This window comes from Schistosoma haematobium, chromosome 5, assembly GCF_000699445.3.
Source record: "Schistosoma haematobium chromosome 5, whole genome shotgun sequence".
Classification (NCBI taxonomy): Eukaryota; Metazoa; Platyhelminthes; class Trematoda; order Strigeidida; family Schistosomatidae; genus Schistosoma; species Schistosoma haematobium.
In genome coordinates this window covers 1,058,020-1,084,172 of record NC_067200.1, presented here as the reverse complement: position 1 = coordinate 1,084,172, position 26,153 = coordinate 1,058,020, and the positions used below count along the sequence as shown (strand labels likewise).

Here is a 26,153-nt window from a genome sequence, read left to right as displayed (position 1 = left end):
CTCTCACTAATATCTCTGGGCTACGATCATTCGTGGGATTAATTAGCTACTACTCAGCTTTTGTTACGTTGATGCGTGACATACGCGCCCGGCTGAGTCATCTTCTGAATAAAATTACCAGCTGGAACTGGACAAAAGAATATGAAGCTGGATATCGCAAGATGAAAACAATCATAAGCTCTGAACTATTACTGACACAAAACGATCCGTCCATGCCTATTATTGTCGCTGCAGACCCATCAGCTTTTGAACTCGTTGCTTTCATCTGGCTTCAGTTACCGGAAGCAACAGAGAAAGATATTATGCAAGCATCTCGCACATTACCTTCAGCGAAAAGAATGTACAGTCAAATGGAGAAAGAGCCTCTTGCCCTTGTGTTCGCAGTAAGCCGTTTCCATAAATTCTTGTACGGTCGAGGAATTACTTCTCTCACCAATCACAAGCTTCTTCTCACAATTTTCGGTTCGAAATCTGTTGTTCCAGCTCATTCTGCAAACCACCTTCAGTGATGAACTTTGGTACTTTCGGGTTATGATTTTGATATACAGTACCGGCGCACCCAACAGTTTAGTCAGGCTGACGCCTTGTCATGACTTATCAGCGAACACCACATGGCCGGTGAAGATGCAATTATTACCTCCCTAATGACAGAGGACCACGCGCAATATTACTTGACAACAGCGATTCGTACTTTGCCAGTCTCAGCGGTTGAAATACAATCTGCATCCAAGAACGACTCTATCATAAAGAGAGAGATGACATGCGTCACCAAAGGCTGGCCGTTCACTGGACTCGATGGTGACTTGAAGCAGCTTTACCAACGTCTTAAACATACTTCTTTCATCAAAACAACACCCTACTACCTTTCTCGCATTAACCCTATTGGTAATAAACTAAACGCTAATTAATATGGAGTCAACACTCTCAATTCTTCTTTTTCTCATGGCAAAACAGAATATCCACTGGGTTTACATCATACCCTTCTACCAGACAACCTGGCACTTATGTTAATCGACGCTCGATCTGCACAAAGTAAGATGACTCACCTACGCACACTATTACTTTTAAACAACCCACTCACTTGTTTTTATAACGGAAAGTTGGCTGTCCTCCGATACCACAGACACATATCTGCAAATAAACACCTACGAGATATTCCACTGCGATCGAGTCATCAAGATGGGTGGTGGCTGTCTTGTTTATGTATCAAAACATTTGAGAGCGGAAATCTATAGCGACAACGTCCTCAGCAAACTATTTGATTCGATATGGCTTACTGTGCACACTCATGAATGTAAAATACTAATCGGATGCATATATCGGGCTCCTAACACTCCTAGTTTAACTTACACCATTATAAGTGAGTCATTTGCTCAGGATTACTTAATTGTGTGTGGTGATTTCAACCCTCCCACCATTAACTGGATGACACATTCTGGCCTATTTTGCTTTGTAAGCATACTTAGGTCATTACACATGCATGGTTGGCAACAACATGTACACCTGCATACACGAAATCACAACGTTCTTGACTTGATATTCTGACATGATGTCACACCAACATCAGTGGTGCTTGGCGAAAAGTTTCACAATAGCGATCATAAAATAGTCCTCTGCACCTTCCCATTCTTGCCATGTGCAACAAATTAAAGACATTAACTACGCCTTTCCAACATAAGGACTATGCAAGCGCGGACTGGGAAAACTTTTGATTTTTAATAAAGCACTCTGACCAGAGCAGTTTCTTTACCAGTGATAACCTCATAGAAACATTAGAAATATTCAGTACCACCACCAAATTTGCACTAGACACTGCTGTACCCTCTAAAATGGCTTTTAAAGCAATTACTCCCTATATAATTCAAAAGACGAGGTCTAAACTGCGAAAACTGAGAAGGACGTACTATATATCAAAAGTCTTAAGTGCCCTGCACCAGACATACTCTGTACTTGACGGAGTACATAGTCAACTAAACAAACATAAACAGGTAGACGAACATACTGCGCTCACTGCTGCATCGAAAGACCAAGTATTAAGTCGTCTTCTGGTGAAACGCATAAGAAAGAACGCAGATCACAACATTCACTCCTTACTGCACTATGGAGTGACGTATATTGACCAAACTGTCAACTCCGCCTATGCCCTGACAGATTTCAGCCCGGATGCAATAAAGGATGAATTCTACCACCAGTTAACTAGTCTTCGCCAGAAATTGAGTTCGACAGATATTGTAGTACTAGCCGGAGACTTGAATGCTCAGGTCGGGCGTCAAGGCACAGAAGAGAGTCTTTTAGCTGGCCGATGAGGACTTGTTAGTCGCAAGACAGATAACGGGGACCGTCTGATGCAACTGTGCAAAGACCACAACCTGTTTCTGGCTAGCACTTACTTTCGGCACAGTCATCGCCGATGTGCCACCTGAGTCCTCCCTCTGCATCTCAGGCCTGGACTCAGATTGATCGCATCGCGATCAGCTACCGCTGGCGTGGTTGTGTACAAGACTGCCGCTCCTTCTGGAATACCTATCTAGACTCTGATCATCCCCTAGTCTGCGCCAATCTTACCTTACATTTCAGTGGCCAACGAAGTGACTGCCATCAAAGGATTGGTATCGCTAAGTTGGCCGCAACTTATGTTGCAAGTAGTAATAATAATTTATTCTCAAAATAACAGTTTGTTACATAAGGCATGCCAGTTTACAGGCAAGATCAAATTGTCACAAACGATACAATATCCACTGTAGTAAATTACTCCGCTGGGTTGATAATTTATAAAATATGAATGTAAATGGTTTTAGTCAGTATCACAGTTGTCGCGCTTCATGAAAGTTGCGTTGTGAATGTGCAGCTGATGGTTAAGGATAGGTCCATTGAAGGTGGGAGCTTCCAGAAATCCCAACCTTATGTCCGTTTGGAATATTTAAGGCTATATGGATGGTGCAGGATGAAGTCACCCGTTCTATATCTCAAGGGGGCTGAAAGAGGGATTAGCGCGCTTTTCGAACGAGAAGTTTAGTCCTAACGTGATTTGCAATTATGAAACTTTTGCTGTGTTTTTAAGAAACAAAAGTACCATTTCTGATAAAAGAAATCTATCCTGAGCTATACGTTTGGTAGATTACGTTTTTTTGAGTTTCACCCAATTTAATATTTAACTGTGGTTTTGCTTCAGCCTACTAATCGCTTTTCTCAGTTTTTCACGTGAAGGCTACTTCAGTTTATCTCATCCGCCTTTATTCATTTTTGTCCGTTTTCAGTGTATTTTTTACGGTCTTAGGATTTTGCTAGAATCCATAGCACAGTTTTCGTCAAGATAGTCATGAAAATTTCATGCAAACGACCTGAATGCCGTTTTGCTGTTACATCTGGCATGCAATGCGACAACTGCAAAGGTTGGTTCCACGAAGCGTGCACAGATCTCACAGCAACTGTTTACAACAGACTCAGCAAGTCGGATAATAACTGGGAATGTGTTATGTGCAGCACGGATGCTGTAGTCTCGCTGGGTAACATCATTGTCCTACTGACAGGCCTGCAGAGTAAGTTGTCATCAAACTTAGGAAAAGACAGCCATCATGGATGAACCTTTTCACCAAGTGTTTACTTCTTTTTTTTCTCTTCTTTCTGTCCAAATGAATATTATTCTCAAGATTACGAAGTTTGTAATTAAGACAAGAACTTGTGTTACACTTAAATTAACTTCTCAGACTCGTTTCATCTTCACTATGTATGTATGACACATACAAATGAATATTTCGTCATCCTTTTCATTTAATTGAGACTTTCGTAGCATCACTCCAAACTATAACTACAAAAACATTTATACTAGCGTCACATCTTTCTGCGACAATAAGTTATTTTTTCTTAATAATTTTTGTTACTAATCTGACGATATATACATAGTCGTTCTGTGTTCATAAACACGCATATTAAACTATTTGCGCATTTCACGTCACTTTTATTTCTATTCCCTTATTTTCCCGATTTCCTTCTTTACACTCAATTCAATATTCTTCTCAATTACACAGACCCTATTTACTATTATTAATATTCTAGTATAATTACTGGATTCCATTTTAAATATGGCAAGTATCATGCCAACATTATTGAAAATTGTGTATTATTGCATTTTTTTGAAGAAACCCGAAATGGTTTCTTCACAACACTTATATACCCATAAGATGTTTGTGAACAATAATGATAATAATAATAAAACGAGTAGACAAATAAGAGCGCACAACGAAAACAAAAATAGGGATGTCGAAAGGTCTACCATCGATGGTGCATGCTCTAGCACTAATGATGACACGTTGAAACTCAGCACCATCATTACGTCGAAGGCACTCGACTCCCTCAGTAAACTCTGGTCTCAGCTCAAGGTCCTTGAACACGACAGTGGTTCCCCAAAGCTCTGTAGGTGATTGGAGCCATGTCAAAAGAACTAAAAAGGGCCAGGCGTCACCGTCTAAGTTGAACATCCCAGCTATTGTACGGAAATCAACTGGTGATTTGGTCGCACAGTCTACCCCCAAGAATGCCCGTCCGGTCATCAAGGAGCCTAGGATTCATAAACGTGCTCCGACCTCCAAACAACAAGGCATTAAACCTGAACCCATCGGAAAACCTGGTAAATTAACAACAGCTTGTGACGATTCTCTCATAATCATGAACCTCATTGACAATCCTGACCTTCCTCTCAGTCTGCAGAACAAAAATGATAGGATGCTCTGGGGTGAATAAAACAAGAAGCTCTAACATCCTAAAATAGAGCCTTTAACGATCACGCGGCTCACTCGAGGAAAAGATTCTAAGCATCTAAATCACCCAAGGCTTCTCCGAGTAACACTTAAGAATGCAACCGACGTAGAGGATGTCTTGCTAGCCAGTCACCTGCTGAAATCCGATGGTAACGTAAGAATATTGCCCGACATACCGTACTCTGCGTGCAATATCATGCGAAACACCCATAAAGAATCTTGCGAGAAGTTTTTCCGCGGAAGAAACATAATTGTGCAAGGTATACCGGAAAATACGGACGCTACTCAATCAAATTCTGACATCAGGGAATGGAAATTCATCAAACAGTCCTTGAGGCTCAAACACATACTGACTCAGCATGTGACGAGACTAGCCAAGAAGGACGGCGATCTTAGACCCCGTCTAATGAAGATAACCTTCCCATCTTCCCACATGGCGGCTGCAGTTCTGGAAGCATTTCGTGCCAACAGACGTCGATTGCCACCTGGAATCCACATGCACCCGGACAGGCCATATGAAGCCAGGACCAAGCACAAAGGCAAGTTGGAGCTGATTATTCCACTTGTGGATTGTCTAAACGATAAAAAAACTTGTAATGGACAGGGCCTACCACCTCGAAATATCTCATATAGGTAGGCAACCTGTCCATTCACGTATAGCTCATACAGACAAACAAGATGAAGCTCACGCGTTCCAAATTGAAAGCATAAACTGCTTATATACGAAACCCTCGAGTCTACCAAACAAACTGGATGAATTACGTGAAATTTGCAACGCTAATAAAGCCCACCTGATAGGAATATCTGAAACCTGGATATGTTCTCAGTTCTCGGACCAAGAGTTAGCATTACCTGGGATGACTTTGTTCCGCAACGACAGAACAACAGGAATTGGAGGCGGAGTAGCCATATACATAAGCTCTTGCTTGGAGGTGCACCAAGTTCACAACCTCGAGTTTAACAATCTTGAGGAATCCATATGGTGCTCTGTAAAATTTTCTAGTACTTCGAGGTGTCTATTCGGAGTCATTTACAGGAAGCCAACTGCCGACATCGAGTACGATATTCGTATGCTCGAAGGACTATCCCGCTCTATCCGTCTCGGTTTCACACACATCCTGATTCTACGGGACTTTAATCTCCCTAGAGTCAACTTCGCGGAACACACGTATACTGGAGGCGACAACTCAATTGAAGCTCGGTTCTTCAACCTCATCGATGAATTGTGGTTATACGAAAATGTGAGGTCGGCAACTCGTTAGAGAAACAGTCAGGCACCATCGCGCTTAGACTGTGTGTTCACAAACGAAGAATTCCTTGTTGTCAACCTCTCAATCCTGGCTCCCCTGGTAAAAAGGGATCATGCCGTCATAGCCTTCAGTTTTGTCAGCAAAACTAAGCTAAGGTATCCCAACAATAACTTGCGTTGGAATTTTAAACGGCTGAATGTGCCAGCTCTACACGACTATTTACAACAGGTGGTTTGGGATGTTCACCCCCAACTCGATGTGGACGGTCACTGGAACTTCTTACTGCACACGCTCTTATGTGCTACAAACCATTCAGTTCCTCAAACGGTTCCCAAAAGCTGTAAGCCACCTACAGTAATCAAGAACCGTACCCTTCGCCTGCTAAGCCGCAAAAGGCACTGTTGGGCGGAATACAAACGAACCGACAACGACGAGCGTACAGGTAATATAAACATATCAGGAACATATGCACGAAGGCTATCAGAGAAGATAGGCTACAGTGCCAGACAAAGCTTTTGGACAAATTTGCCTCTAATCCTAAAACCTTATTCCGTTATGCAGCCTCTCTTCGTCAAGCCAAACTTAGAGTTTCCTAACTGCTAGGTCTTAATGGCCCGACCAACGGCGACGGTGATACGGCTCACCTTCTGGCTGAACAATACTCTCGGACATTTCAACCGACCCACATCAACTATACTGATGAAAGCTTCATCTGCAACTCCAAAGGACTTTCCGAAGTGGACCTAAGCGCTGACTTGGTGTTCCGGAAACTGCAGCACTTAAGAATTGACACTTCTCCTGGCCCGGATATGGTCCGTTCTGCCATACTGAGGGAAGAAACCACAATCCTGTCAACGCCGCTTAGCGTGAATTTCTCACACTCGCTAAGCCGAGGCAAACTACCGGAAAATTGGAAGTTGGTTCACATCACACCAATTTTCAAAGGGGGTCGACGCAATGAACCTTCAAGTTGTCGGCCGGTGGCTCTTCTGTCATTACCTTCAAAACTCATGGAGTCCCTGATATGCGATGGTTTAAACGACTATCTACTGTCCTTAAATTTCTTCTCACCGCAACAGCATGGTTTCAGGAAGGGTTACTCTTGTATAACCAACCTGCTGACTGCGGTGGACAGATGGACAAGCATCCTCGATCACAAGAGGAAGGTTGAAATCATTTACCATGATTTCTCAAAAGCTTTTGATAAAGTTAACCACTTGTGTCTTATCAATGAGCTTAAACGACTAGGTATCAAACCACCTCTAATCGATTGGCTCACTTCATACCTAGAAAATCGACACTTTAAGGTTAGGGTTAATTTCACTTTATCTCAGGCTATAGAATGTCCTAGTGGAGTCCCCCAGGGCTCAGTATTAGGGCCTCTTCTCTTCTTGATCTACATAAATGATCTTCCTCAACAACTAACGTCAGACTTAATACTTTTTGCCGACGACGTGAAACTTTGGAGAGAGATATTCATTACACAATTATTATTCTTATCATGGATGAACCTTTTCACTAGGTGTTCACTTCTTTTCTTTCTCTTCTTTCTTTCTAAATAAATCTTATTCTCAAGATTACGAAGTTTGTAATTAAAACAATAACTTGTGTTACACTTTAATTAGCTTCTCTGATTCGTTTTATCTTCACTATGCATATATGACTCATACAGAGTGATATTTTATTATCCTTTTCACTTAATTGTGACTTTCATAGCATCACTCTAAACTATAACTGCACAAACATTTATTCTAGTGTCATATCTTACTACAATGATAAATTATTTTTTGTTACTAATTTAACGATACACACATGGTCGTTTTTTCTTCTTCTCTGTTCATAAACACGCCTATTAGACTGTTTGCTTATTTCACGTCTCCTTTATTTCTATTCCCTTATTTTCTCCATTTCCTTCTTTAAACTCAATTCAATATTCTTCTCAGTTACACAGACCCGATTTATTATTATTAATATTCTACTATTATTATTCTAAATTTTTTTTAAATATTTTATTTTTTAAATATGGCAAGTATAATGCTAACATTATTGAAAATTGTGTATTATTGCATTTTCTGAAGAAACCCGAAATGGTTTCTTCACAACACTTATGTACCCATAAGATGTTTGTGAATAATAATAATAATAATAATAATAATACGCAACCAAGACGACTGACAGGCACTTCAGGAGGATCTGACTCGACTTCAGAGTCGGACAGATGATAATGGACTTACCTTTAACACTTCAAAGTGTAAAGTAGTTCATCTGCGACATGTTGCAGACTACAGTTATAACTTGGGAAACTCCTCTCTGGAAGTATCACAGTCGAAAAAGAATTAAGAGTCCTGGTGCCCCATGATTTAAAGTCTTACGCTGTGTCAAAAATGCCTTCCGAGCAAACCTTGCACTGGTAACATTGAAGCGCATTTTTGGACAGTTTGATGGAAAAACTTTTCATACAATCTTCAATAGTTTCATCCGCCCCCATTTAGAGTACGGAAACACAGTACTTTCCCCCTCGCTCTAAAAGGACAAGGACACTTTGGAGCGTATCCAAAGGCGAGCCACGAAATCAGTTCGAGGACTCAAATTTAAACATTACGAAGAGCACCTCTATTCACTAGACTTTTACCCATTAGAGTATAGGCGTCTTAGAAGTGACCTTTTGATGGCTTACAGTATCCCTAATACTTCTGGACATCTTCTTACACACCTACTTAAGCTTAGTTCGAACACTAAACTAAGGGGTAACAACCAGAAACTGGAGACACAACATAGCATAACGGATTGTAGACATAACTTTTACTCCGTAAGATTTGTCAAATGCTGAAACGCTCTGCCGGCCGAGTTAGTTCAAGCAACTTCCCAGGAGTCCTTGCACAGGTAACTTGACCCATTCTTAAGGACCAAGAACAGCATCATAATATGATTTCAGTTTCAGTTTGGGAAGGACAGGATGCTCTATGGCCTATGTAAGTCTTGACAATGGTGGTCTCTCAGTTGATTCAACATTCTTTTGATAGAGTCGACGGATGGAGCCTCAACCACGTGCTGAGTTAGTAAATATCACTCGTTGATGATTCGATGGGAAAGTCGATAGTCAGCTGACAAGTAATTTGTTCTCGGCTTGTGAACTTTTTTGGAGTGTCCTCGTAAATTCTCTGTTTTGGAAGACAAGAAAAATGAGAGCATGTTAGTTGCAAATTTATCACTAAGCAATCTGTAGACTGTAATCAAGTCGCCTCTAGTTCTGCGATATGACAACGGGAAAAGGTTCAGCTTGGCCAGTCGAGATTCATACGGAAGCTTTGCTATTCCGGGAACCGGCTTAGTCGCCGTTCTCTGAACCTTTTCCAGAAGCTCACTGTCTTTTTTAAGCAGGGGCTAGCCGCTTGTATGCAGTACTCAAGTTTAGGACGAACGGACACTGTATACAAAGTCAAAAATGTCTTAGCGTTGACATGACTAAAAGCCCTACGTATTGACCATGACGTTCTAAAACTTTTGGCGGCTATTGCACGGCAGTGTGCAGAAGTCTTTAAGTCTTGACTAACGATAACTTCTAAGTCATTATATGTCTGGAAGACAGGTAGCTCAGTGTTATTCATCATGCATGTATCTGTGCCTTGATGACCGATATGAATCACAACACACTTGGATGTATTTATCGGCAACTGCCATGTTTGAGACCATTCAGATAACTTCTTCAGGTCGTTTTGAAGTTCTAAGCTATCACTCTTACATCGTATCGCTTTCCATATCTTGACATCGTCAAGATAGCAAGACTGATGATGATAGGAGACGAGGAAGGTCATTTACATACAAGAGGAATAGCACTGGCCCCAAACTGTACCATGGGGCACTCCACTAAGCACAGTTTCCCAGCTAGATAACTTTGAGTTCACCCGAACTCTTTGTTGACGCCCAACTAAGAAGTCTTTTATCCACATCAATAAATTGCCTCCAATCCCGACTTTTCTTAACTTATATAACAGCCGGTTGTGCGGAACTTTATCAAAAGCTTTACTGAAATCAATGAAGGCGACATCTACAGGTAGCTTTTGGTTCTTAAGAGCACACCAGCTTTCACGAGCCACTAATAAGTTGGTGAGACAAGAATAACCTATTCTGAAGCCGTGCTGCTTCTCCGAGAGGATCCGGTTTTTATCGAGATACTTAAACATCTTCTTCCGAATAATCTTTTCTAAGATTTTAACAACCACACTAGTTAGGCTTACGGGGCGGTAGTTCTCAGGTTTGTGTTTCGTGCCTGTTTTGAAGACAGGACTTACTATGGCGTTTTTCCAATCTTTCGGTAAGCGACCATGCGTAACGGATAGGTTAAAGCATGTACTTAAAGGGCTTGCAACGAAGTTAGATGATTCCTTCAGTAGCCTAGGATGTAATTCATCGGGCCCCGTGGATTTACTTATGTCAAGCTTATTTAGTAGTCCAAAGACATCGAGTTCTTTAATGGTCACGCTATCCAGTGTATGTATGGGGGATCTGTATACGCTGACGAGGAGGGTGCTTCTATGGTAGATCGAGAACGCTTGAGCCTTACCAAAGTCGTCCTCCACTAATGATGAAGCAGTACTATCTCCCCATAGAGCAGGAATATTTCATTTTCTCCTTGTCCTTTGGTTTACATAGGAATACAAGCGTTTAGGACATTCTATGGATTCCTTAACAAGTTTTTCTCCGTACAATTTTCTAGACTTACGGAGGGTCGAGGCACAAGTGTTCCGAGCCTTTCGATACTGAGATTTTGACTCATCAGTCCCCAGTAACCTAAATCTATCCCACATTTTCCTTTTCTTACGGAGAAGGATACGGACCTCCCTATTGAAGCATGGTGGTGAGTTTTTCGGCACCTTTGGTATAGTCCAAGGGATGTGACGTGTGGTAACTTTTAAGTATGAATTTCGAAATGCGTCCCAAGCCGTTTCAATGGAGGATTCTGGGTCCATTGTCCAATCCATTAACGATGCTGAGTGCATGATGTCTGGTATGTTTGCTTTCCAGACGTTGGGTCTGGAATGGACTGACGCGTCCTCATGACAGGCAGGTATATAGAAGTCAAAAGTTAAAACTGTGTGGTCACTTTTACCTAAGGGTGGCATATGATGGAGGTTCGCAACATCATCCTCATAGTGAGACAGTATAAGATCTAATAAGGATGATTCAGTGTCCGGATCGTACCTTGTCGCTTCTTTCACATGTTGCACTAGAGCACATGTGATAATCCCATCAACTAGTTCCAGCTCGAAAGAATTCTCCGACAATTTAGTTGGCAGTTTTTCCCAGTCTACCATAGGTGCATTGAAGTCCCCTAGGATTAGACATCGACCACTTTTAGACCAAGTATTGAAACTGCTTAACAGGATCTCATTTGCCTCACAGCTTGGACTGCGATAGACCAAACCAATCAGCAGCTCTTGTCCCTTGCATTGCAAGCGGCAACTAACTAATTCACACGTCACACTCTCATGGGATACACTATCAATAATGGTAAATGGGATAGCATTCCTAATGAATAGAGCTACTCCCCCTCCTTTGCGCTTTTGTGTTCTGTCGGCCCTTACTAACGTAAAGCCCTCGAAATCATGTTCTATACTATCTATAGCCTGTGTCAGCCAGGTTTCTGTTGCTGCGATTATGTCTGGCTTTGTAGAGTCAATCTGTACACCTAGTTCCGATCGCTTATTAAGTAAGCTTCGTGCATTGGTGTAACAGATCCGAAGCCTGTTTAAGTGCCTTCGTGCTTCACCTAGAGTGGCTTCGGCATCATTCTCTGTCTAAGCCTTACAACCCGAAAATTTACAATTTTCAGGTCCTTTTCGCCAGCGTCTAACCTATGTTGTAGTTCTTTCTCGGCTTCCCGTCTTTTAACAAAGTTTGCCAACGGTAGGTCCTTTCAGATAAAGACTCCTGAACCTTTTAATTTGTGTCCATTTTGTAAAATTAGGTCACGTTCGTTCGAAGAGCTGAGTACTACTTTAAGCAGTCTGGAATGATTTGGTTTCGAGTCCGCTAGACTCTCTAATCTGTACACCTTTAGCAAGGTGACCACGGTCATATTTTGAGGCATGAGTTGATTAAGCAGCTGCCTAATCAGTACAATGTCATGCTCAAAACGAGCTTTCGGTTCAGAGCTATCGCTCTCCTTGATTCTTTGAAAAATAGCTGATCTGTCGCTATGATCAGCTTTCAATTTTTCAACCACTTTTACGGGGGCAGGTTTCCCTTTTATATCCCTACTTTTCTTCCTTACAACCTTTACCAATTCGTCAACGGTGCTGGTAGAAGCAATATCAGTTGCGTCAAACCTAGTGTTGGGTTTTGGGGGGTTGTCGAAGACCTGAGAGGTCGTGTTATGTTTACCGTTTGAAACCGATCGAGCCTTGCGATTGCGGCTTCTAGGTGTTTCCCGTTGGATCCCATCTGGGAGAAGGGGGACAGAAGACCCTACTTTTCTTGAGCTTTGGTTTAAGGCAGGCCACTTTGGAGACTGCTTTTCCTTCTTTGACGGGCGTGAGTCATCTATCACCGGACTAACCCTAGTTTCCTTCACGTTGATTTGCGTATCGACAGATCGAGTGCTGTTTGACGCGTTCCGACTATGCTTGTTAAAACACTTCTTTGCAGCATCAACCAGTGAGATGGCCTCGGTTAGTAAGCTGTTTGCATCCGAGCAGCACTGTTGACAAAGCCACACACAACCCTTCTTACTGAACCGCTTGAAAGCAGCAGGCGTTAAGTTCGTGCAAACTTCGTGGTATCAGCCTTTGCACTCGTCGCACTGCATGCCGCTTTCAACAGGATAACGACAACCCTGACGTTGACAACTGCTTTTTTTACACTGTCCGGTCATTTAGGAGGGGTTCTTTTTCAAGATGCGATGATACTCAGAAACAAAAACAAAAAAATAATCAATGACCAAAAAGTGAAGAGCTGTAGATTGCTAGGACCAAAAGTACTAACAGATACAGTTGAAAAAAAGATACTCAAGAGTACCAACGACAAAACAGTAAAAACGATACTCTAGTCGAATACTTTAACTGAAATAAATTCAATTAAAGTGAAAACAGTAGTCTTGATACGTATTAAACGGTCAAAACAAACAAATTTATTCAGCGAGGAAAAATACCACTGTCCTTTTTAAATAGCGCGGTTGAATTACCAATTCCTATTTTCTCTTTTATTGTTAACATACCTAGGTTCCTGACTGGAGGATTTGGTGATTCTCTGCTACTATACACGGAAGCCTGTTAAGAGAAAGCTTCTTCTATTCCGTCAACAACCATTTGAACCATTTGAATTCTAACGACCTACAGCATCATTAAGTGTCTGGTTTGAACGTTACCGTTACGGTAAATGTTACAAACAGGTTTTAGAATTCAACCAAACTGGGATAAGGCTTTAAGGTAAATGGACATTATTTTTTGTAACTGATAGTGAAAATGAAAAATACATATGGTTTCATCAGTATGACACTGGTGAGTCTTATGAGCCGCTAATTTGTAAGTTTCTACCAAGTATCACAAACTGGAGAACAGAGGGTTTTCGTTGGTACCGGATAACGAAAATGTTTTTTGCGATTTGGTTACACCTGTAATGCTAATTTGTCAAACGAATTGTTTTTTAGAAGCTCTTAAAACTATCGTCAGAAAACCCAGTCATCAACAAATTTTTTCAGTGTCCAGATTCCTCCTTCGACGTTTCGAGCGGTATTTCTAGAAATTCAGGTCATAATTCAGTAACCTGTAATCCTCAGCCTCGTCCTCATGTATCTTCTTTTGATGTTAGTGCAAGTGGTGAACATTTTATTGCTTCTTTCACTGGGTCATCTGTAAACTTGTATGAAACTATAACGGGAAATATTCGGGTATGTACTGGTCTTGTTGTTGTTTTGCTATGAATATTTCACTTCTACAGAACTGTAGCTTAGATAAAGTATGAACCCCAACTCTTTTGCTGTGTTTCGTAGTACCTGCAGGTACGGCTTGGTCCTTGGTGATTATAAAAAGCGAAGTATAATCTCATACAAGGCACCAGCTAAAATACTGTGATTAAAATATATCAGAAAGACTGGAATTTGTGAACGACCTTTGCGAAACGCTCAGGTGACCTTGAAAAGCCCATCTATCTAATGAGGTCAAAAAATGTTATTAATCCGAATTATGTTTTGGAGCTTTGATTTAAGAATTAAATTTGGGGATTTCATCACTGACCGATATCAGCTGGAATGCCAAAACGCTATTTAGCCAAGTGGATGAGTCAATATCGCATCAAAATCCAAACATGACCTGTCCTCTGCTTTCTGTCGCAGAGTTGAAGTCATTGTTGAATGTACCGTCAAAATTAGACCACATAATGTATGTGAATATCACGAGGTATATCTGTCATCAGTTTCACCAAATATGTAAACCACCGTCGTATTCGGGTTCCACAAACTGCTTGAGAACATTCCCGCACTATCTGAAAAGGACAGTGGTATTGTTTCTCGTTGAGTTAATTAACTGTTTTAATCGTAAATTACACATCAAAACTACTGTTTACACTTTAATTGCATCTACTCCAGTTAAAGTGATATTGTATTGAGTGTTTTGATTTTTCTTTTGTGTATTTATTGCGTCGAAGCATACTTGGTCGACTTTTACTTGATTTATTTAGTTAAGGTTTGAGAATTCTTTTACATATCCTGTTTGTGTCACCGTTGTAGTTGGTTCTCAAGATGGCTAGCTCTACTCATAAATGTGGACAACCATATTGCTTTAGTCCCCGTGGAGGAAGGGATGCAATGTGATGAGTGTAATAAGTGGTTCCATAAGATGTGCACTCGGTTAAGCCCCACTGCATATAAAAGGTGCTCAAAGCTCAACTCTCATTGGCTTTGTAGTTTTTGTTGCGCGAGCAAAATATTACTTATCCTCTTGATGCTGGCTAATAAGAAGGTTGATGAGGGCCGTACTGGTAACATTGGTAATGATGGTGAAGATCGCGTTAGTGTTGTAAGTGCTGTCACGGCGCAAGCCAGACATCTACCTGTGCAACCCGCAGTTAAACGTTCTCCCCTGAAACGATCAGTGAGTGACATCTCATTAAACGTTGGTGGCCATATTGCTACAGCTGCGACTAGTGGTCCAGATAAGACAATTACTGTCCCGATTTGTTCTAATGTAGATGTTTCGACTGATGGAAAATGGATTACGCGAAAACGCAGAAGAGTAGGAAAGACAGCTAAAACTAATGACTATTCACTTGATAAGTCCTTGGTGGACTCTCAAACCAATCCGCCAAAGTCCCAAAGTAAAGCTTCGTCTAACATTGTTGTCAGTCACTCGCTCGACTCCCAAGACTCTGTTACAATAAAAACTAATCGTAAGATACCAGTAGTTAATATACAGGATCTAACATCAGAGTCGAAAGCTGTTAACACAATTTCAAAGGAAGCTAAACCCCTTCATAATTAAATTATTTAGAATCTAGAGGAATCGAAAGACAACGACCCTGCTAGAAGACATGCACATGACCTGTAGTTAGTGGAGTCTGTGGTAAGAAATCTACTACCTGAAGAGGTTTCAGGGGTATATATTACAAAAGTAATACGACTTGGTAAATGGGTTGGAGGCGAGACCCAACCAAGAAGAATCCTGAAGCTGATTCTCGGGAGTTTTGAAGAAAGAGATATATTATTGAAAAACGCACTAAAACTCGTTACTCAAATATCCATATTCGACCATATTAGCCGCTTGAGGATCGAATCAAGTGGAAGAATGCTCTTACAGAATTGAGAACTCGCAAGCTAAATGGCGAAAATAACCTTACCATTAAGGGTTTTCGGGTAGTCAGGTCTTGGAAGCCAATGCTTCCGAGGCCTGTATGGGTAGAACGATTGATTGCCAAAACACCTTAAGTGTGTGCTACACGAACGCTCGTAGTCTTAGAAATAAAACGTCCGAGTTAAATCTGATGGTGGAAGAATGATGTCCTGATATAATCGTTGTTACAGAAACTTGGTTCACAATAGATATAGACGGTTCTCTCATTATTGCAGGCTATATCTGTATTAGAAGTGATAGTTTCAAGTCGCAAAGGGGGAAGTATAATATTATACGTTAGGGATCACTTTTGTATACAATCAACCATATCGGAGGCTCATATCAGTGGCACATGTGAGGTTGCATGTTGTAAGATTAAATCTAGAAATGGGTTAGTGACTATAGGGGGATTATACCGTAGCCCGTTTTGTCTTGCTGGTTAATTTATCCTAAGACACATCTGTTCTTGGAGTATGGCAGAATGTTGTCTCATCATTGGGGACTTCAACGCACCTCATATCAACTGGATAGAGCTTACAGCTCCAGGTAGTGGTTTCGATAGCGATCTTTTATCTACCGTTATTTAGTGTGCACTTGTACAATGTACAATGCAGAAGCTCACGAGCTTCGGAATAATAGGTACTGTACATGAATGGATAGGAAACTTCTTAGGAGTAGTAATAAGTCATGATTTAAAAACAACTACGCATTGCAAAGCTGCCGCTGTCAAAGGTTTTCGTGCGTTGTGGTCACTTCACTGAGCGTTTCGAATTTTATATCCCATATATGTAAGACCACATTTAGAGTACTGTATCCAGGCAGCTAGCCCGTGTCTGATAAAGGATACTAACTCCCTTGAGCGTGTGGGAACGAAATTAGTGAAGGGTCTTTCTAGACTCCCTTACGATGAGCGTTTCAAACGCCCAAACCTTTTCCCCTTGTCGTATCGTGTGACACGAGGTGACCTTATACTGGCATTTCGTATCTTTAATTATGATTCGGGTGTTAATATGTCTTATCTTTTTGCTCCCTCCAGCACTAATAATCTCCGAGGTCATAGCAAGAAGGTTCATAAACCACGATCTAATAAACTTAAAGTGGGGTCCCGTTTTTCTCATCGAGTAGTCAATGATTGGAACTCCTTACCCGAACAGGTGGTATCAGCCCCATCAGTGAATATTTTCAAGGAAAAGCTGGACCTTCATTGGAAAGCAATGTGTCAGGATTAACACAGGTTCATCAACCTACTATCCTTATTACTGAAGACGGAGAAGAAACTGAGGAGTTAGCTTGGTTTCAGTCATATCTAGGATATCTTAACTACGATTCTACCCTTAACCACCATCATGCTTGATGTATGTCATGAACTTTATTTGATTGCAAGACTGTCTCGAACTCAACAAAACTGTTTAGAGTTTTCTTTTCGGAACTTATATCTGGGAGACTCATTGACATCTTTACAATAGCTTACAAATTTATCTTTAACACATTTTCAAATACACCCGGAAATCGACTGTGATTTCCTCCTGATTTACATAAATAGTAAATTGTTCTTTCGAAAAAGGTGAACATATTTTGGATATCAGTACTGGTTTTCGTTATTTAGGAAAGCGTCATTTTATCTTCCGTAGCCTACTTCTCAGTTTTTCGTGGTAAAAGGTTTGATTTCTGTAATCTGCAGTCAAAAAATGTCTCTCTTACGTCCGTTACAGTGGACTCAGTATGCTTAATCGCCTTTGCGTAACTCGACTTTCAGGTTTGTAGTGATGTGACTCTTTCACATATAGTAGATATATTTTACATATATGAAGACCTTGGGTTACATTTAAACCTATCGTAATGACTCAGGGATACGTATATTCACTATCTTCTTGTAACTCGTCGTTTCCTACTTTACATTTATGGACTCCATTTATCTTGTGGAATTAGTTTTGTTTCATAGTTCTATGTTTTCTTTTATTTATATAAAATGTAGCAATTAGGATAAGTACATATTTTATGCCTGGTTCCGTTTGCTACGATTTTGGTCGACAACTTTATTTTCTCACTGGTGGCTTCAGTTAAGTTTTTTTTCAATCCCTTTTTTTCCAGCGTTCTCTCGAAGGTCATGTCGGAGATGTATATACCTGCAAATTTTTTCCATCTGGGCTAGTTGCACTCACAGCAGGCAGTGATATGCAGTTGAAAATTTGGTGTCTCATTACTGGTCGTTGTGCAGCCACTCTTGGTTTAAATTGCAGTAATTCTAATAATAAAAATGAACCAGGAGGTCATAGGACTGGTATCCTAGACACGGCCATCATAGATCGTGGTCGTAATATTGCTTCTATAGATCGACTAGGTTGGTTAAGGCTATGGGATGTGGCGACACAAGTAAGTAAATTAAATTTGAATGAATACAAGTCCAAGGTTTTTTCATCCACTTTAAACTTTCGTACGAATAGCTAGAAATAAGGGAAATAGCAGAAGTTGTAAGCACTAAATTCCATATCAAATGAGTTTTTAATTGCACGTAATAGTAAAACGCTATTGGCTGGAACATATGTTCCTGTAGGTTCTACCATGCCAGGAAGGTCGATTGGAGAACGGTAAGACTAAAAGCAACAACTCAGGGTCTGAGGGCGAAGTCGTACTGCTAATTGTAGAGGGGTGTGACAACATTAAGGTGTTTCCCTCGGACAACGAGCATCTGCAGCGATGCTGCCTTCCCACAAGAAGGGGTGAGGTTAGAAAAGGTCGACCCTAAAAATGTCACACCTCACGGATTTCCGTCTCCGGCGGTAAGGCCCTTTGAAGAACGGAGCTAACTCACTAAAAACCTTCCACAAAAGGGCCGTGCGCGACCGGCCTCAAGCAGCTGTCCCTTGGGCTCTGTGGTCACGCTCCCAGGTCATCAAGACCAACACTAATCCAATTTCATTTTCGGTTCCTCAAGAAATACCCTTCCACGGTGTGGGCAACCGGGAAGTGATATCAGCCCTCATACCCGTAACAGCGCACGAAACCAAGTTGGTCACATTCAAATCCTTCCTACACCTCCTAATACCTTTCTTATTTCCATGACTAACCCTCCTCACGTTTCTTTACCACCTCGCATCGCTAGGGCAAACGATTCGAGTACGCGGAACGCTATTCCTGGTCTCCTGAAACCACGCTCTAAACTACATGTAGGAGCTTTTAACGTCCGAACACTGTGCCAAATAGGACAACATGCTTCCTTAGCTAGGACTTTAGAATCCCGCGCCATCGATGTGTGCTGCGTCTCCGAAACGCGCATACAGCATCCTAGTAGCGTCATTCATCTGACCTCACCATGCCAAAATAAAGAACCGACTCGATTCACACTTCGTGTATCTGGAAGCCCTGATCCTGCTTCCCGTGGCCTCGCCGGCGTAGGCATAGCATTGAGTCCTAGGGCAGAACTAGCTCTCTTAGAGTGGATCCCAGTAGACAGTCGTTTGTGCGCTGTCCGACTGAACGGAACTGTAAGGATCCGAAAAGATAGGGACACTCGTCGTTGCCTCTTCGTCGTTTCTGCCTATTCTCCCACTGACTGCAGCTCAGATGATGTAAAAGATGAGTTTTACAGAAAACTCTCCAATCTCCTCTTAAAGCTAGGCGCTCGGATGTAGTAATAGTGGCCGGTGACTTTAATGCTCAAGTAGGTGAACTAAGCGATAGGGAAAGACACCTAGGTGGATCTTATGGAGTCGTGGCTCAAAGAACAGATAATGGCGACCGTCTGTTGTAGCTATGCTCGGATAACCGCCTCTTTCTTGCAAATACTAACTTTAAGCATAAGGAAAAACATCTTTTAACATGGAGACCCCCTAATTCGTCCCAGCGTTGGACCCAAATAGATCACATCGCTATCAGCCACCGATGTAGGGGCTCGATAGAAGACTGTCGCTCATTCTGGAGCACATGCTTAGATTCAGATCACGCTCTAGTACGAGCGCGTATCTGTCTGCGTCTTACTGGATGTAGGAAAGACGCTGCAAGTGAACCTCTTAGGGCCCTACTTAATGATAGTCAAGCTAAGAGTATATTTCAGGAACAACTAAAAAAACAGTTAGGCAGCCGTGTATGTGATGCCCACCTCGAGGCAGCATGGAATGATATGCGTAAAGCTGTGGAAACAGCAGTGATATCTGCTAGTACGGTAACCCGTAAGGTTAGGGAACGATACTAGATCTCAGAAGCATCTATCGCACTGATAGATGCACGGAAACTCATTCCACCTGGCTCTGAACATAGTGAAGAGCGGAGTCAGCTTAAGCGCAAGCTGACAAGAAGTCTACCCAATGATCGTGAACAGAGGTGGGTAGCGAAAGCAAAAGAGATGGAAAAGGCAGCGGCAATAGGTAATAGCAGACAATTGTTCAGACTTGTTACGGAAACCGATTGTTGGCGAAAGACTCTCAGAGAAAGATGGACATATTATACACTCTCAATCCAGGAGATTCGATCGATGGGCAGAACACTTCAGGGATCAGTTCAACTGGCCTTCAGCCACACTTCGATTTCCCACGATCTCTAGTCAACCTGAGTGGCAAGTCAATGTAGGTCCTCCGTCTCTTTACGAAGTTGAATAAGCCATAGGAAATCTGAAGCGAGGGAGAGCAGCAGGCCCTGACAAATTTACTCCTGAGATTTTTAAGGATGGTGGTTCAGTATTAGCAATGAGATTAACTGAGGTCTTAGGTAGAATTTGGGAACTGGACGTAATCCCATCTGACTGGTCTCAATCACTGATTGTGCCAGTCTTTAAGAAAGGACAAAAGTCATCTTGTGACAATCACAGAGGAATCAGTTTGACTAATATAGTGTCTAAAATATTAGCTTCATTAATACTTTGACGCCTAATCAAAGCTCGTGAAGAACAGACTAGAGAAAATCAGGCTGGTTTTCGACCTGGACGTGGTTGTATAGACCAAATATTCACACTACGTCAGGTCCCAGAACACAGACACACATTAAGACGCCCCACAATCGCAGTATTTCTCGACCTTAAGGCGGCATTCGACCCTGTTGTTCGAGAGGTTTTGTGGCAGTGTTTGTCACTGAAAGGAGAACCAAAGAAGTACATTAACTTATAAAAGTTCTCTACTCGAACACAACTGGTAGAGTGAGAGCTTATGGCGAACTGTCATCAGAATTGATTACCTCAATTGGTGTTCGTCAGGGCTGTCCACTCTCTCCATTCTTGTTCAACTTTGTGGTCGACGTACTTTTAGAGATAACACTCTCCTCATCTAAATTTCCAGGGGTTGAACTTCTACCGGGAGGTTCACTTGTTGACTTAGAATATGCTGATGACACAGTTTTATTTGGCGAAGACGCTGACAAAATGCAGAGTCTTCTGACCACTCTAAGCAACAATGCAAGCATGTTCGAGATGTGATTCTCTCCCTCGAAATGCAAAATGTTGCTTCGGGATTGGGTTGCATCGACACCCGAACTAATGATAGGGAGTGAAGCAATTGAGCGTGTCGATCGCATCACTTATCTTGGAAGTCTCATCAGCCCTTGTGGTCTGTGTGACGAAATCTCAGCACGGATACAGAAGGCTCGATTAGCTTTTGCCAACTTGCGTCATTTATGGCGTAGGCGAGATATCCGTCTATCAAACAAAGGACGGGTTTACTGCACAGCAGTTCGTTCCGTCCTACTTTATGGCAGTGAAACATGGTCGGTAAGAGTAGAGGATATTCGTAGGTTACTAGTATTTGATCATAGGTGTCTTCGAAATATTGCTCGTATATCCTGAGAACACCGAGTAAGTAATTCAATTGTTAAGAAACGGGTACTAGGTAAGGATGGCAAATCGATTGATGACGTAGTGAAACTTCATTAGTTGAGATGGCTGAGACACGTGTTACGTATGTCCAACGACCGACTGCCTTGACGTGCGATGTTCAGTGGTATAGGAGTAGATTGGAAGAAATCTAGGGGCGGCCAGACCAAAACATGGCACAAGTCCATGAAGTCATTGACAAATGGACTGAGTCGTGTCGGTAGGTGTAGACTACCTGGTTGGGGACCGCGAGATGATAGCAACCGATGGTTAGGGACCTTGAATGACATGGCTCAAAATCGCTTGCAATGGCGCAGGTGCATCCACTCTTTGTGTTCTCCCAAATTTTGATCTCCTGATTCCCCCTTGTCTCTTTTTTTTCTCTTCCCAAGTTTATTTCACTGTATTATACTCTTTAAATAACATCTCCAAACACTAATCTTTCCGATTACTGCTTATACTCTTATTACCTCTACCACTACGGGATTTGAATCGACCACTGCATCTCTGTGCTAATGTGGTGTGGCAACTCGAACTGATGTACGTACGTACGAAGTTCTACGTTGTTACTGACTGACTGACTGAATAGTAAAACGATTATCGTTTTCTTTGCTATGGAAGGCTAGAACGTTGTATTTTGGAGTGTTATGAGACTTGTGCGAGACTTCCCCAAGGCATTTTGTGCAACACCATGATCTAAAAATAATCGTTGAATTCCTCTTAAAAGTGTTACACAGAGAAATAAATCTATTTCATCATCAGGCTAAATAGCTCAATGGTCAGCCAACCGTAATTAACAAAGAGCCTCATGTCAGTGGAAGATGCCGTACGAAATCAGCACAAGATGAGATTAACATAATGAGTAACTGAAGTGTCGAAATAATAGTAACACTAGTCACTAACGGTATGATCCGACAAGACGTAGTGAAAAAGTTTTGTGTTGTTGAAATTTGAATAGGCGGAAGTTGAAGTCTGAAAGCATTTGGGTCATAGTAACCAGCAGTGTTATCCATCTTCAGTCACTGGTTGCGGTTATCGCGTAGACCCCATCTAGCTAGTTTAGATCTACTAACATGGCTCAGACCTATGGTTATTTACTTTTTAAAGTGATCCCTGGTTATGGTTTGGCAGCCCCTATTTCCCGTTTTGAATTATATGGTCGACAGTACGTTGTGATAGACGGGTTTCGAGTACAAGCAAAACATTTCTCAGACAGTCGATGAAGATTCTCATTCTCAACAACAGAGTACTAGTTAGTTGACATGGATTTGAGTTACATGTTTTCATGAAGTCTAACAACAAATATTTCCTGGCTAGTTGTATACTACTTTTTGGAATTCATAGTATTTACCTGTTATTGCAAAACATATAGACTGTGCTATTCGAGATATTGTTTATCAGTCAATATGCACTAATATGAAGTGCAGAAACATCATATCTTTCAACCTTTCTAAATCTAGAGTATACATCAGACAATAGGAAAAACTGAAGTTCACCGAAACAGTCTTTTTTAGATAAACCTTGGTTTGGTCCACAGAAAATATTCGCTTTAAAATTCCAAATAAAGAAATACATATTTAAATACATAACTTAGCAGTTTAATTACTTGAGTTGGTACTATTAATTTACGGGGTGTAGGACGTATTTTGAGCTAGCAGTACTGACGTTATGCATAGATACTAGGCAAATCGGTTGATGAGTTTATGAATCCTTACTAATCAAAATAGCCAATACATGTATTACGTATGTTTAGTCACCTCTTACTCCGACGGGCATTGCTTTCTAGTGTAGGAGTAAGTTGTAGGAAAGCTGGAGACGACATAGCATCAGTCCATAAAGTCCCTAACTGTTTATCTGAATCATGTAAATAAATGAAAAGTAACTGGATGGGGCCAGCGTGATCAGTAGTTGAGGACTTTGATCAATATAATGTAAAATCGTTAATAATGGCCCTGATGCATACACTCATTATCTTTTTTCAGATTTGAATCCCATTATTGCTTCATATATCTCTTTACACTTCCCTAGTTTCAATCCTCAGTCTTTTTCACTATTATTACTACCACATTGTTCCTGTCTCACTTGATATTCTTGTCAGTTTCATCTCATCGCCCTATTGCAGTATGATACTTAAGGTCAGTTTAAACAAATGCCAGATTCTATGTTGATGATAACTCATTGGCTACAAATCGTGTTTCACTCACACTGATTATCGCTAATCCTCATACAAGTGTTGGATGCATGGAAATTTACTTAATTATCAAGGTATATTAACATTGTTGCAAGTTATCATCCTGTAGTTTGTATACAACTATATAGCAACTAACAAATGGTCAAACCTCTGGTTTTTTTCGAACAGAAATTTTAAAATGGATGTAATTAATCCAAAAACACCCATATAGAAAATAAACGTTCAAATCCGCTTAGATTCAAAAAGACAATTTCAAAATAGCTAAACTTCTGAAATTAGGAAGTTAAAAATATTAATTCTATTGCGTTGTATATTCTCACTTATTCCATTTAGACTTGTATATCAGCAATCCCAGTAACCCTTAGTGCTGTTAAGCCACATACTGTTTCTTCAACGGTTCTCGAAGAAATAACATGTTTAGCAATCCGAAAACATCCTAGTTTACCGATTCAAACAGCTGATCTCATCAACCCAGATTCCTGGTATGAAGGCAAGTTATGGGTTGTTTATTTTAATTATATTGTAATATTAAAACCTTTTTGAATAAAGACAGTAACAACTGCAAATATTCTAATAGCAAAATATATTTCACATTTAGGTTGTGCATCACCATTCCTCATCATGCATACATGTCAGACTAAAGTATCATTTCCAGTTGCTATTCATCATTTTCATATCTGCTTTCGATTCTCAAAGTTGTGTGTTCCTTGGTCTTCTTTTTTTCGTATTCCTTCAGAGTTTCAAGTTAGCGTTTGCCTCGTGGTACAGTTTCATGATTTTCGTAATGCATGTCCTATCTACCTCGAACGTGTTTCTCTAACTTCTTCTTCAGGTTAAAGCCGGCTTATTCTCTCTCATAGTAGGCTGTTACTGATGGTATCCGGTCAATGGATATTGAGTATCGTGCGCAGAAAACTGTTTATAATTACTTGCACCTTTTGGCGATAGTTGTAGTAATCTACGTTTCAGCTTCGTACAGTAAAACTGTCTTGACGTTCATATTGAAGATCCTGACTTTGAAATTAGCTGACAGATAGTTGTTTTGAGTTCTATATGTTCTTCAACTGTAGGAATGCGGCCCTTGCATTTACGTCTGCATCGGGTCCGCCTTGTTTATCGATGATTTTCATGTACGTATACTTTTACTCCTCTTCTAGAGCTTCTCCATCAAGTGTGGTTGTGTTCGCTGTGTCGTATCTCAAGATTTGGCCTTTTCCTTTGTGTATGTTGAGGACTACTGCTCCACTGGCTGTCTTCACTTACATTTGTTGTTGTGTATGTGATAGAAGTCCAAATCGTCTAGTTGCATCCAAGCTGCCCACTATATTTTGTGCTTCCCCTGATATATATATATATATATACATCTAAATTCAGATGCATTGTTTACATGTTGATTTATTTCTTAACAGTTCAAGAGACATCTTCAACAACAGCCCAAGAAGTTGCTACATCGGATGCCTTGATTGCTGTTGGGACCGGTACTAATGCATCAGTTCGTTTATATGAGCTGGGTGCTCGTCAGAAAGGTTGTGTTGCTCAGTGTACATTACCGAGTGCCAGTGGATCGGTCGAAGCATGTGCTTTTCCTGAAGATATACCGATACCGTTTTCAAAAGAAATCCAATTCATCGATGTACCTAGAAGTTGTGTTTCTAGCTTTATGGACTATGGAATTTTTGCCGGTGGCCAGCAAGGAGAACTTGCCTCATGGGATATACGTCAAACAAAACAACCGTTATGGCAGTTAACTCGTAAGTTGATATTTAAGAAAGTTACCAACCTTTTTGAAATTGAGTTACGTCAAAAAAAAACCTAAGTAGGATAATAATAATTGCCAATAATATTTAATCCTAAAAATTTCATAATGCTGTGCCATTGAATATTTGTTTAATTCTTTGAAATAGATGAAAAAGGTGCTGTTCAACAAATACGTGTATGTAGGCGACCTAATTGTCAATATCTATTGCTTGTTGTTAGCCGAAATGACGGACGAACTCTTGTTTATCCGTATGATCCAGCAACAGCACATAGTGATGCACAAATCCCTACTAGTCTGGAGCTTACTGGAGTGAATTGTGAACCTATATGTGGTCTTTCAATGGTTTATAAACCATCAGGAGAAATCGGTGTTTGGAATGCAGCTCGCGGTGGAACTGTTAATCATTACACCAAACTTTTAGATGAGATAACGTTTAAAAACTTATAAGTGATCACAGATGTCAAATGCGTGAAAATCGGATTCTTGTTTTGTCAACACGGTAAATTTTATCCTTGCATTGAAAACCACGATATTATATTTATCATATGCGTACAAATTGTTCTGAAAACAAACCA

General features: G+C 40.9%; 1 protein-coding gene across 1 annotated transcript; it reads left to right on the top strand.

Annotated features, from left to right (window-relative positions):
* The first annotated feature begins 13,343 nt into the window (after window positions 1-13,343).
* On the top strand, window positions 13,344-26,134 carry PAAF1 (Proteasomal ATPase-associated factor 1). Its single transcript, XM_051219501.1, has 8 exons — window positions 13,344-13,434; window positions 13,466-13,506; window positions 13,547-13,621; window positions 13,656-13,895; window positions 17,923-18,204; window positions 24,153-24,309; window positions 25,229-25,570; window positions 25,724-26,134. Exons 2-8 carry the CDS (start codon window positions 13,471-13,473, stop codon window positions 26,023-26,025), a joined length of 1,434 nt encoding a protein of 477 aa, XP_051064631.1. The 5' UTR covers window positions 13,344-13,434; window positions 13,466-13,470; the 3' UTR covers window positions 26,026-26,134.
* The last annotated feature ends 19 nt before the right edge of the window (window positions 26,135-26,153 follow it).